The sequence below is a fragment of the Gymnoscopelus microlampas genome (genome assembly GCF_963454915.1).
Source record: "Gymnoscopelus microlampas genome assembly, chromosome: 20".
In the NCBI taxonomy this organism is placed as follows: Eukaryota; Metazoa; Chordata; class Actinopteri; order Myctophiformes; family Myctophidae; genus Gymnoscopelus; species Gymnoscopelus microlampas.
In genome coordinates this window covers 29,110,334-29,123,807 of record NC_139957.1, presented here as the reverse complement: position 1 = coordinate 29,123,807, position 13,474 = coordinate 29,110,334, and the positions used below count along the sequence as shown (strand labels likewise).

The 13,474-nt window shown below is 40.3% G+C and overlaps 2 protein-coding genes across 4 annotated transcripts in view; one reads left to right on the top strand and one right to left on the bottom strand.

Annotated features, from left to right (window-relative positions):
• asap2a (ArfGAP with SH3 domain, ankyrin repeat and PH domain 2a) overlaps nt 1-3,892 on the top strand; it is a 73,136-nt gene extending 69,244 nt beyond the window's left edge. For both annotated transcript variants that reach the window (XM_084043875.1, XM_084043874.1), the window contains one exon: nt 1,491-3,892. In XM_084043875.1, coding sequence (XP_083900001.1) covers nt 1,491-1,565 — 75 coding nt within the window. In that variant the 3' untranslated portion in view covers nt 1,566-3,892. The remainder of the gene's footprint in view (nt 1-1,490) is intronic.
• Nucleotides 3,893-4,486: 594 nt separating this feature from the next.
• itgb1bp1 (integrin beta 1 binding protein 1) lies at nt 4,487-12,856 on the bottom strand. Of its 2 annotated transcripts, none has more exons than XM_084045816.1 (7): nt 12,727-12,856; nt 9,109-9,264; nt 8,594-8,672; nt 7,856-7,986; nt 7,276-7,368; nt 6,531-6,680; nt 4,487-6,368 (listed from the first exon to the last, which is right to left on the bottom strand). In XM_084045816.1, exons 2-7 carry the CDS (start codon nt 9,178-9,180, stop codon nt 6,297-6,299), a joined length of 597 nt encoding a protein of 198 aa, XP_083901942.1. In that variant the 5' UTR covers nt 9,181-9,264; nt 12,727-12,856; the 3' UTR covers nt 4,487-6,296. The 2 variants fall into 2 exon arrangements, with proteins under 2 accessions (XP_083901942.1, XP_083901941.1); XM_084045815.1 differs by having other exon boundaries at nt 9,109-9,240; nt 12,727-12,849.
• Nucleotides 12,857-13,474: the final 618 nt, after the last annotated feature.

The window sequence follows — 13,474 nt, the reverse complement described above, 5'->3', positions numbered from 1 at the left end:
TAGATGGGCTATTTTCAACTAGCTGAAAATTGAGTTGACTTAAGTGTTTAAATTGCTTCTCATTTTGCTGGGGACCCGCTGGAACCCCCTCAAGGTCCCCTGGGGGTCCCCGGACCCCACTTTGAGGACCTGTGTGTTATGGAGTCCAAATCCCCAGGTCCCAGCCTTCCTTCTTCCCTGTCCTACATTCAGTAGTGGTAGTAAGCATCATGCTGTGTTAATGTTAAAGCAGTAAGTCACCACTAAGGCGCGTTGTTTGAAGTCAAGTCACAGTGGTTGTTTTGCAGTGATGATTGGGGCCACTCTGCAGGAATTGACCCGGACCTAAGATGTCCAAATAGCTAGGAAATGCAATACCACACGTTGCTACTGACATTCATTTTGACCTGGCAGAGGTCATTGCAGTGCCAAAGGGTATGTGGTTGTTTGTGCGTGTAGTGGGGGTTCCCTTGTAGCAAGACTATACAGTAGTAAATCAGTAAGATCCTCAGTGTTAATCTAATTCTGAGGTTACAGTAAATCAAGTTAAATGGTCCCTTACGGGTTCATTTACGGGTCCATTTCGTTACATTTGTACACAATCTTACAAATGTAATGAGTTACAAATGGATAAACTAACTAGGATTTTACTATGTATCATCAGTTAGATGACTGTGATAACATAACGTTACTTGTTAATTATTAACAGTATTGTACTGTATTTCTATGGTGGCCTGTATTAATTTGCACAGCCGTGCACAATTTATTTTTCACAAATAAAATACCTTTAGCTTTAACCCATTTAGACCTGAGGCCAATTCTAAAAACACCTTCTAAAAGTTTTCTGAAAAAATGTATGTTGCTAATACTGTACATAGCAACAACTACCCCAAAAAGGGTTCCCCTAAATGGGTTAAAATTACTTAAGTGGAGATATTAAGTCAAGTTTTCATTACTGTCTGTTTGCTTTTAGCAGTCAAGATAATATTCTGAGCAAAACCCCATACAAAATATTTCCTTTCATTGGGAAAAGAATGGTTATGATTAGCCCGCTACTGTTGTATCCATACTCCACTATAGTATCCATACTCCATTAGAGGTTATTTGGTACTATATTAGTTCAAATGTATTATTTAGATTAGATTAGATTGGTCAAATGATGGAGTGTTTCTTTGACATCAAACCAAAAACGCTGTGGGGTGACTAGCTCAGGAGGTAAAGCGGTTACTAGGAAGGGAACTTGTCGGTTTGATCCCCGCTCCTCCTGACATCATGTTAGCTGTGTCCTTGAGCAAGATAAGACACTGAACCCCTAACTGCTGCCACACTGTGTGTGTGTGTGTGTGTGTGTGTGTGTGTGTGTGTGTGTGTGTGTGTGTGTGTGTGTGTGTGTGTGTGTGTGTGTGTGTGTGTGTGTGTGTGTGTGTGTGTGTGTGTGTGTGTGTGTGTGTGTGTGTGTGTGTGTCGTACGTATTATCAGCTAATGATCTGTTCTCTCTCCCGTTTCACAGCTGGGCCACATAGAAGGTGAACCGATGAGAAGAGGAGCCTTCCCTGTTACTTTTGTTCACTTCATTGTTGACTGAAATGCGACCTTGGAGTCACATGACGCACTGGGAGTCCCCCGACTTCCTGTGTCTGCTGATACTGTACGTGAGGCCCCGCCATCATCATCTTACCATCGTTTAGAACACTTCTTAGAACTGAAACTGTGCAAAAGAGCAGTCGTCACCGTGGTGATCACCATGGCTACAGCACAGCGAGGCTCTTCTGACACCATGAAGAGAACCACTGCAGGAAGTCCTGATGTCACTCCTTAATGACCAGATCCCAGGGACTCGTGGGATCATATGGGGTTTTAATGTCTGTTGTTTATATTGGTTGTGACGCGGACTATAACATTTTTAAAAATGATGATTGTAGTAAATGACCTCTCGCAATAAATGCACTTTCCACTTCTTCATCCTGGTTACAACATAAGACAACATATTTGACGTAATGAAGGCTCTTACAGTATTCCATTCTACCATATTCTTCTGTTCAGGTGCACTGTACAGAATGTGCTTTATAAAAGAAAAGGAGAAAAGAAAAAAAGAACGTAACGGAGAAAGACTACAGAAATGTATTTAAACGCAGTAGTAACTGTAAATGTGAATATACATAATCAACGTGCTTAACATTCCACCTCTGCGCATGAACAACTTAAATTGCTGAAGTGCTTATAGGTGACACTTTTTGAACACTATGGCGGTCTGCTAATAACGCAGGGCGGCAGACCTTTCTAAATGGTGCTATAACCCAGGAATATGCTAGTAGCTGCCCTCGAAGCAGTTCCTCCTGTCCCTGCTTCAAAGACAGACTGGCATCGGAAGGCGGCGGGGTGTGGTGGTGGCGGGGGAGGACTCTGCTGCATTTAAAAATAGCCTTCCAAATCGTCACACCTGGGAGAGCCCACTCTCTCTCTCTCCACTGTGGAGAGGGCGTGTGCGTGCGCGCGTGTGTTTTGTGCAATGTGTTTCTCCATGTGAATGAGAGTAATAGAACCGCAGATGAACTCGGCGTCGCATATCTGCCATGAGCTACTGTATTCTTCGATCTGTCATTCCTCCATGTTTATTTTCAGCTACAGATACTAGTTGTTCCCATACTACTTGCGTGTGGAGAATAATATCTGTTATAATAGCAGCACACTGTAGTTCCTCCTCCCTTGCTATTTTTAGGTTTATTGATGGCTATACGACTGGAAGTGAACCAGTCAGGAAACCACCTATACTTGAACCTGTCATTCTTCCTGTTGGCTGTGGGGTTTCTGCTTATCGCCTCAGGCTAGGTCTACACTTCCCTTCGCCTGTCACCTGCCTTATTAGAAAAGGACATTTGTGGACAAATGTGTGTGTGTGTGTGTGTATCCAGTCTAAAGCCTGATGTGTACTTCATCGTATTACAGTGTCGCGTGCCCAACATAGCAGCATCTACAAGCTCATAATGCGTTGCATCGAGAGCTTATAGATCAGCTATGTTGGACATGCAACACCGTCGTACAATGAAGTATAAGTAACATGAGCTGAGCAGTAAAAACATCCAAGTGACCGCAACTGAGGGGGAAAAATACAGTGAGGGAATGGAGAAAAAAAAACGCATGAACCAGTGCAGCGTGTATTCGGTCCCCCTCTTGCCTTTTGAGAAACACACTCACAGACTAGATTGCTGTTCTGTGTTACTGTGCAAATGTTCAGTAATTCAGTCTATATTTATTTCACACTATTTTACATCCTTGCAGAAAGACGGCTTCTTTCATACAGCTTCAGACTTATCTTGCGTTCATTTGCAGGAGGTCACCCTGGTCCCAAATTATTATATTAAAGATGAGTTTATGAGTCTTAGTGTTATGAAAGTAATATTCTTGCAGAGCACTCTATGTAATTAACTTGATTTTGGTTGCAGAGCAACTCTCTCTCCCTCATTCTCTCTCTCTCTGTTTATATGTTGATATTTAGACATTTATCCTGAAACGAGAGCCTTCCATGGTTTGTGAAATATGAGGAGACTCATGTGAATCATACCTGACACACTTGTCTCTTCATTATCATTCATATTAACTCACTGGAAATGGGAAGGTTTAATAATCTATATGTGTAAATAGACCTTTTGTTTGTTGATATTTAAATGTAAAAAAAGAAGAGCTAACCTTGGCAGTAAATGTCTTTTAATGCACTGTGGTGATGAAAAGTTACAAGGTTGGACCTCCGTGCGTGTGGTGTGTGTGTGTCTACAACACTTAACTGACAGACGCACACGTGCGCAACTGAAAATATAACTCACTTCACTCTTGACCATGGATTGACGCTTAACTCCAATGTGCAAATAAGTGGGAAACTGAAACTGGAATAATAAAATATGAAATAATTTGTCATATCTGTCTTTATAGTCTTGCACACAAACCCTTGAATGGCAAGCATATCCGCCTCTCTGGCTTTTGGATGAGCATACCTATAATTCAATGATTCAATGTGGGGAGCCTAAAAGAAAACACTATGGTGTTTCAAGAGCTCCCTCTGATGGAGAATAACCTAAAGGGACAGAGCAGAGGTAATCTTGGTGCTTGGAATTTTCAAAAAACACATGAATGATGTTGTATTGAAACGATACTTATAGTAACCCAAGATACCAGTTGGGTTTCTGAAAACCAAACTAATCTAATTATGTGGATCTCAGGATCCACATGGGAACAGCGTGGCACCAATGTGTGGGTTAACTTCATGTGGCCAGCCTGTGACAACATATGCTGTATGACATACAGTACTTGTGACGTAGGACTCCAAATTTGGGAAAGGTTTCAGCCTGATCATAGCATCACATTGACTTACATTATAAAAAAATCAAGGTAAATATTTCATAAAATGTGAAATCAGTGGAGGGCACAATTCAGTTCAGCATATCTCTGGACACACATGTCTTCTAGACAGCTCTACTTCTGCTGAGCTACACCGTAAAAATCTTAAGGCTCTTATAAAATAGGAGGACATTCCTTTATTGTACCATATCAAATTATGCAATTGCATTGTAACTTCCATCCCAAATGAACCAAGGAGTACAATTCACTCAGTAAGTGAACAGTGTACACAGGAGACAATTACACAGGTATTTAAACTTAAATGAACACTTTTACTGTTTTACTATGTAACAAACCGTATATATAGAATGTGCAGTCGGTGATATGCGAGTACCAGAAAACAGTAACACAAGTTCGTCCACAAACCTATTCATGTGCTGTTGACACGGTGCCAGTACACACCTGGTATTGGTAAACCTAAACAATGTAATCAATCACTTTCTTGAAACGTACGATAAAATACTTTTTTTGGGGAGTGAGGTAAGCTTTTGGGAATTTGTAATACAGCATAGTTAAAGGGAAATCAGCAAATCAGAATAACATTTACAATAAAAACGTTCCCCATGCCAAATGTAAAATGGGGTGCAGTTATAGTATCTTTGTGATGTACCTTGTGGTCATATAGCGACCGCTATACACTATGTATCAATCTGACAACTGTTGTATTCAAATAACTGAAATCAGTGAGGTCTCTGAAGGACATAAACGGGGGTTCATGTCATCAGACTTCCATCCCAAAAAGCAAGGATTAGCATCTTCTGAAATCCCTGTACCATATAGTTTCATTATTGTCATATGTAATGCCTCCCACTAATTACAATCTGCTGCTCGCACAGTTGCTATAGATGGTTTAAAACATTATGTACCGACTGTACTTATTTACATTAAATAAGTTATGTTTGGACTGTGAAACACTGGACCAACGTGTTTGGATATTTAAACAAATGCAACCCTCTTCCTTTCCTTGACCTTACCTGCAAGGTTTCATTGGTACAATGTAAGGTCAAGAAAGAACTGAGGTTAAAAAAGGAAAGAAAACAGATAATTCCATAGCAAATCTGGGCTTGAAACTAGGAGGATGGGATAGTGTTACGTTCCACGTAGTTTGGTTTGGTTGTCTGGGATTTCTATGTATTCTTCCCCCTGTCTCTCCTGGCCCCACCTTCATCCAATCAACACCATCTGCTGTCTATAAAAGGCTGGGTTCCACCTCACTTAGCTCATTCTCTCTCATTCCTTCGACCTGTCAGCTTTTAGGCTCATGTCTGCAGCCTTATGTCTTTGCCTTGATTCTGATCACCCAGAGCAACCTTTGAATTTTCAGTAACTGTTCTACATTTAACCTGCTTTGTGTAAGCTGCTGCCTTGGGACAGGAAAGACAGAGGCCTCTGTACATAGCCACCACGTAGGTAGAACCTTGTTAAGCACACTAGGTAAGAGGTGTTTGCCACCTATGTATTTTTACGCTGGTCACTGTTAGAGTAGTTAGGTAGGCAGGCTTTTGTTTTACTAGTTACAAATTAGTTAGTCAGTCTGTCTTTTGTTTTCCTAGCTGCTTTGTTTGTTATTTTGGCAACACCCGTGTACCCTGGTAGTGGCTTACTTTCTTTTGGTTAACCTTATATCTTGGAAAGACATCCAAGGAAAATAAATGACTTTGCCAGTGGCTGGTTGAATCAAACTGTTGAATGCTTCCAACTAGCAAACTCTACCAAACCAGCATCAAAGGGCTGTGCTGCAGTTTCTTATAATGAAATGTACTGTACATTTAAGTTTAGCAAGAACAGGAATACTTGGTAAAAGATAGAAAAGGGTTGCATTTCTAAACATGCTGCCCAGGTGGGCTCCTGGTAAACGGTTGGTGATTTTGCAATCATTAAGTCATCTTTTAGAAAATGCCCGAGCTCCCATTTCTCTTGGCTTTCAGGACTTGTCTGATGTCAAGGCACAGTCAAAGGAGGCTGACAGCACCTTGCAGATGGACTGGGCCTGCTCCTGTAGAAAAGGACGACAAGGCAGGAGGGAAGTCAAATCAATCATTCATTTGCAAAAGAGCAGCCTCTCTGGTCCCATCAGAGTCATATTTTATATGGATGGCGTTACCCCCCTTCTCCTCGCTCACCCAGACAAACTTGGTCACACGAAAAATGCACGTACCGCGCTGCAGCATTGATAGACCCAGATACTGCACTCCTGTTGCTGGGTGTCCGTGGTTTTGAGAGCCAAGAGGTTCTTTCCTGCACCCAGACCATCGTCATAGCACAGCATGCGTACTATCAAGTAGAGAGGGTGGCGGTGCAGCACATCCTGCATAACCAAAACAATACAGTTTGTATACTATACTTTAGTTACTCCCATAAGACCTGAGGCCGATTCTACGAATGCCTTCTAAATCAGTGGTTCTCACACTTTCAAGATTCTTCCATAAATTTCAAAAATAGTAGATGTACAAGCTTGCAGCACGACACGGTGCTGTGAGCTTGCATATCTGCTATTTTTTAATAGCCAATGCAGGAAGTATAAATTAAGCATTATCGTGGCCAAAACTGTAGAGCTGTTTAAACTGGGGCTGCCAGTCAGACCAAACAGACCAGATATACTGCATTATGTGTATTTTGATGCTGTTGTTTTTCTTTTTTTTTCTTTTAAGAATATTTACGAAATATAAATACAGACATAATCCACAGTAATTTCACATGAGTAATCTGGGGAAACTGGCGGCCTAAGAAATATTATTGAGAGAGCTCCCTAGAGGGAAACAATGTCAACATAGCATGAATTTAAAAAACTAATTCATGAGGATGCCGTTACACTCATGGTAACGATGACCCAGCAATAATGCATAATATGCTAATCTATAAACTCATCTTAAAGATGTATATTAGGGAAAGGCACTACTCACACATTGGTCCAGTGAGGCCACTTTGACTCCATACTTTGATACTCCCAGGACCATCTCCTCATCACCAGGCACAAACGGCAGCTGTCCATCTTGCTATGAAAGAGAACAGTGTTATTTTATCTGAGGGTTAAAACTTTGGACTCATTGTTCAACACCATCTCATTACAAAACCATCGATACTGATGGTCAATAAGTGCACAATAGTAAGTTGTATATAGGTTCGCCGTGAGTAAAATAGTTATTCGTTTCAGAGTACCTACAGTATATTATCTATTCAAACATACTAGTAAAATCACAAAATGTCCTCATTTGTTATTCATGTTATATAACTAAAACTCAACATTTAATCACGAGAGCAAGACTGTATCTTCAATGTGGTACTAACCCAGAACTCGGGGTTAGCACCACCTCTTGAGCAGGGCCCAAATTAGGGTCCTTTATCTGAACCGTATATGAAACCTAGTCGTAGCGTACGGAAACAAATCCAGAACCTGTTTTGTCAGTGGCACGGCAGGCGCGGTTCGCTTAGTTCTTGTACTTGAAAAGAGCCATAATAACAGAGATGTCTCCAGGTTCTTACCTGAGCGGCGTCAATATAGTTGATGAGATCCAGAGGTTCCTGCAGGGTCTTGCTCATGTCAAACTGGAGCTTCTCGATGGACCCCACGTATTTGACCCTGAACTCTGCGCATGTTTCTGATGTGCTGTTACCTACAGGGATCAGTCCCATAACAGAAGGTCATGGAGAGTTTGCATCGTTGTTTGTAGCACTATTGTTTGATTGTTGAATGTTTAATGGACCACAATGGAAACAAGCCTTTTTTGCCTTTTTTTTGTGTCTCATCCCTTTGGTTGCACTGCTGTACTTTAAAATATTCAATCAAATCAATCAATCAAAAGAGTGACAGAAGGGATGGTTGGTTATGGTAGATAGTCTAATTCAGCGACTCCCAACCTGTGGGCCGGGGCCCACTGGTGGGCCGTGAGGATATTGCAAGTGTGCCCCCAGATATTTGGCAAAACAATATGATTTTATTTATAATATTCTAACATTAATTAACAATAATAATGTAAAAACAAATAGTCATGGTATTTATATTTCACCTAGAAAAATGTGTTTTCATTGTGATTGATAGGAACTTAAAAGTACACTATGTTAGTTCCACTGATCCAGGCCGGAACACAATCCATGTGATTGATCATTAAATTAAACATACTCTGAAAATGCACCAGCCCACCCATCTGACCAATAGGCTACCATGTTAAGTGGTCAGATGTGTGGGACACGAATACGTTTGGGAACCGCTGGTCTAATTACCTGAGCTCCTGGTGGAGTCTGTGTCAAGGCTGGCGACAGTGCTAGACCTGGAGAGTCCACCCACACTAGAGTCCACAGACTATCCAAACAGAAGAAGACAAAACATCTCATACAAAACACACTAACCACTTCAGCCCTATATATATATATATATATATATATATATATATATATATATATATATATATATATATATATATATATATATATATATATATATATATATATATATATATATATATATATATCAGCCATTTGAAAATAGCAGATCTACAAGCTCACAATGAATAATAATAATAGTGACTTGTAACAGAGTATTTCTACATTGTGATATTGATACTTTTACTTAAGTAAAACATGTGAGTACTTTTTCCACCACTGATCCCAAGCGACACTGCCGTGTGTGTGTGTGTGTGTGTGTGTGTGTGTGTGTGTGTGTGTGTGTGTGTGTGTGTGTGTGTGTGTGTGTGTGTGTGTGTGTGTGTGTGTGTGTGTGTGTGTGTGTGTGTGTGTACCTTGCTCTTGGTGCTAATCTCACTGCTTTGGGAGCTGCTGCTGCTGTGTCGCTTTTTAACTTTGCGGAACATCGTTCACCATGTCGATTGTCCTCAGTCCTCCAGCTCGCCCAAGGGACAGACCACTCTGACCTGAAGGACAGACCACAGACACACCTGATCACGTATACAAGCCTAGTGCTTGTACCTATGAAAGCACTTTTTTGTTTTAAATTATCAATGCATTGCTGTATTCATTTTCCACAAAATGCTCAAAAATGTTCAACAAATATAAATAATAGTGAAAATAGATCTAGAAATCTGCAACGTAATGAAATACTCAAGTAAAAGTACTGCACTCATTCAAAAGATGTACACATAAGTAGTACAGTACTTAAGTGCAATTCAATACTGTGCACCACTGCTTAATGCCCAGGGCCAGCATTGATCTATACGTATTATTTAAATTGCATCACTGTCATTTAGGCTGTCAAAGTTGGCCATATATATATATATATATATATATATATATATATATATATATATATATATATATATATATATATATATATATATATATATAAATCAGCTGTATTCAAACAATCTTGACATTCTTTAAAGTGTTGGAATTTATTTTCTTTTTTTAAAACATTTTTAACACCACACATCTTGTATGGGGTCCTTGGCACACACTACTTTCAGATGGGGGTCCACGGCCAAATACACATTAATTTAGGGGTCCTTGACAATGACATTATAAAGTTTGAGAACCACTGTCCACAGACCCACATAGCTGTAGAATACAACTCTCGTAGACGTATTTATGATTCTGACGTTTTCAATCTACGAGAGTTGTAGGGTTCACGCCCCATGGAGACACGGACTTTCTGCACTATGCCCCGTAGACACTCCAAACATGTACAAATTGAAAATAAAGGTGCTTACCCCCACGCCACAAATGTTAACTGTCTCTACGCGGTAGTAGTTTAATGTAATAATCCATATCTTTCAATAAAGAAGTGTTTTAATGCCGTCTGTGGCCGATTCTGTCGGAAGTTCCCAATGGGCGGTAGCGACGGGTAGTGACGGGGCGCATCCGGTCACTACCTGTTTACACTAAATGTAAACGGGAAGTAAACGAGGGTGAAAAAATGGCGTTCGGCCACAGACGTCATTAAAACACTTCTTTATTGAAAGATATGGATTATTACATTAAACTACTACCCCGTAGCGACAGTTAACATTTGGGGCTTGGGGGTAAGCACCTTTATTTTCAATTTGTACATGTTTGGAGTGTCTACGGCAGTGGTTCTCAACCTGTGGTACGCGTACCACCGGTGGTACTTGAGCCCCCCCCTGGTGGTACGCGGAAGAATCTTCCCAAAAATGAAAAAAGTGGGGGGGAAATGAAAAAAAAATAAAAATATATATATATATATATGAAAACATAATAAAACTATCGAAATACTACTTTGAATGGAAATAACATTACCATAATATCACTCAAATTTAATTTAAAAAAGGTTTTGTTGAACACTTGGGTGCGTTCGGAAATTACGCACCGGAGCACACTCGCCTATTAGTTTGTATTGGCCAGTGCGCTCAGTGCTGTATTTTGTCAGCGTGGGAACAGCGCATTTCCTGGCTGTTACTTTGAATGCGCCGGTACTGGTAGCCACGATCAAAACAAACACGGTGAAGGGCAGGGGTGAAAGTGGGCCGGCACGGTCCGGAACGGCGTTCCGGTAAAAGATTCGGTGGCGGAACGCCGTTCCGTTAAGAAAAAGTCAAAGGCAGCTGTGAAAATCCCATATTAAATAACCTGCCACAGACCCATGGCCATGTTCAAGAATAAAACATAATCTACTAACGTCAGATTAACATACAGGGCGTCACAACCATTCATTAATTTGTGCGTACGACGGGACACTCTCACAGATCCGTGATTTCCCCCCACTGTTTGTCTGACTTTTTTTTCTTCTCCCCCCGTTCCGCATAAACAGCTGCTTTCGCAATTCGCGTGAAGTTAAGTAGTTTCAACTAGGCTACCTGGGTACTTCTACTTCCAGTAGTATGATTTCAAAATAAAACGTGTGTTACATTGTAACATTACAAGGATAGAGTTTTAAAAAACATCTTATTCTGAAATGCACATCGTTTTGAAAGGAAACCAGATTTATTTTCTGGAGGCCACTTGACAGCTTTCTGCTCACGGAACACAGCTCCACTTGACTAACGTGCATCGTCAAAATGTAAACATGGACGTGGGTCATGGGACATTATGGAATATAAAGACTTTGTGGCAAAAGTTCATATTTACAACCATGATTTCTGAAACCAAGACAATGTGGGGCTATGGAACAAAAGTGTGTTTTCTTTCATCTTTTCAGAAGGTGAGTAATTCATCTTATCTAATGCTGACAGTGGTGGAAAGTAACTAAGTACATGTACTCAAATACTGTACTTGAGTATAATTTTAAGGTAATTTTACTTGACTGGAGTATTTCCAATTTGCAATATTTTTATTTCTATTCCAATACATCTCAGAGGCAAATATTATACTTTTACTCCACCTCAATTATTTGAAAACTTTAGTTACTACTAGTAACTTTGTGGATTTTAATTATTATGACAAAACATACATAAACCGCTTCAGCCCCATTTAAACTTTGGCTTTTTGAAAATGTACTTGGTATTGTACAGTATGGTCAAGTTGGACATGAGTTAATAGCGTCACAATCATTTTTAACCACTTAGCTTTGGCTATTCAAAAACAGCAGGCACGGCACCGCGCTATGAGCTTGTAGATCTGCTATTTTTGGAAAAACCTTGAAAAAGTGTTGCATATCTTTGAATATATATATTTTTTTTAAAGCGAAAATGAACTGATATCTTTGCTTCTGGGGGTCCCTGGCACAAAACATTTTCAAATGGGGGTCCACGGCCGAATGTTTATCAATTTAGGGGTCCTTGGCATGATAAAGGTTGAAAACCACTGCCCTAAATCCATCCTAAACCCGCCCAAAAAGCATCAATAACCGCTAATAACCGCAAAAAAAATCGCGCGCGCTGCGCGCGCGGAAAATATCGCGCGCGCGAGAAGCCAAACGTGCACGCGCGCTGCGCGCGCGTGCACGTTTGGCGGTAGTGGTACTTGGAATGACAGATAAAATCTGAGGTGGTACTTGTTGTAAAAAGGTTGAGAACCACTGGTCTACGGGGTATAGTGCTGAAAATCCCTGTCTCCATGGGGCGTGAACCCTACAACTCTCTTAGATTGAAAACGTCAGAATCATAAATACGTCTACGAGAGTTGTATTCTACAGACCCACATAGAACATTTTATGGCCGAGAGGCAGCAATACTCATTCAACAGGTATCGATCGACGTCAGGTACCTTTTGGGTTTTCACTGAAAACCCTCAGTCACCCTAAATTCACATTTATATTTATATCGGCTTTAGTAGATTACATGATCACTCTCGTGCGTATCGCCCCGTTGCTAGGATAAACAAACCGTCCTCCACCCCAGCCACCACACTGACTTTACACAGCAAGTTGAAATGAAAGGACTTTCTTTAAGGGTGTTAACGTTACATTTTACAAGGCAGCCACACATTATTACTGGGAACATTATTACCTCTGTTTGGAACGTGATCGGCTGTATTTGGGGACGTTTTGTTCATCAATCTAATCTAACGGGATGATGTTTAGCTTTCTACTTGACACTTCGGTTTCCTTTCTGGTTCCACACCCAACCGGTGTTGCCATATTTTGTGAGAGAAGTGAGAAACCAGGGCTAGGAAAACAAGCCCAAAAGAAGCAACTAGAGCCACAAGAGCACTTTAAACCCAGGCCTGCATCGGCTATTTAAAAAAATAATAATCTTGCAATAAAATGTGGAATATTTAGAACATTTTTTGAAACATTCTAATAACACAAATGTTCCCTGTGGCATGGCATGTAAATATTTTGAGAACCACTGGTTTAAATACTAATTGAAACATTTGGAAGCAAGCCTGAATAAGCAGTTTTAATTTAGAAACAAGCCCAAAAAAAAGCAACCTGCAACTACCAATATTTACAAGCAGCTTTACAGAAAAATAAGCCCAAAGTGGCTTATAATATGCCGACATGGCAACGCTGCGCTCAACTTCACTCCACAGTGTTTTCCCTGTTCACTGTTTAAACAATAGGGAAAGTTGCTAGTACTATAGGAACTAACACACCCATTACTTTTAATGATTATTATTGTTTAAATGTGAATTCACTATTATAAATGGTTAAACTCATGGTAGCAAAAAAATAAAATAAAAAAACGAAATAATCTATCGGAACTAATGTTTGCCACTAGGATTCTCATCGGTGCTATTTTTACTCAGCACCGG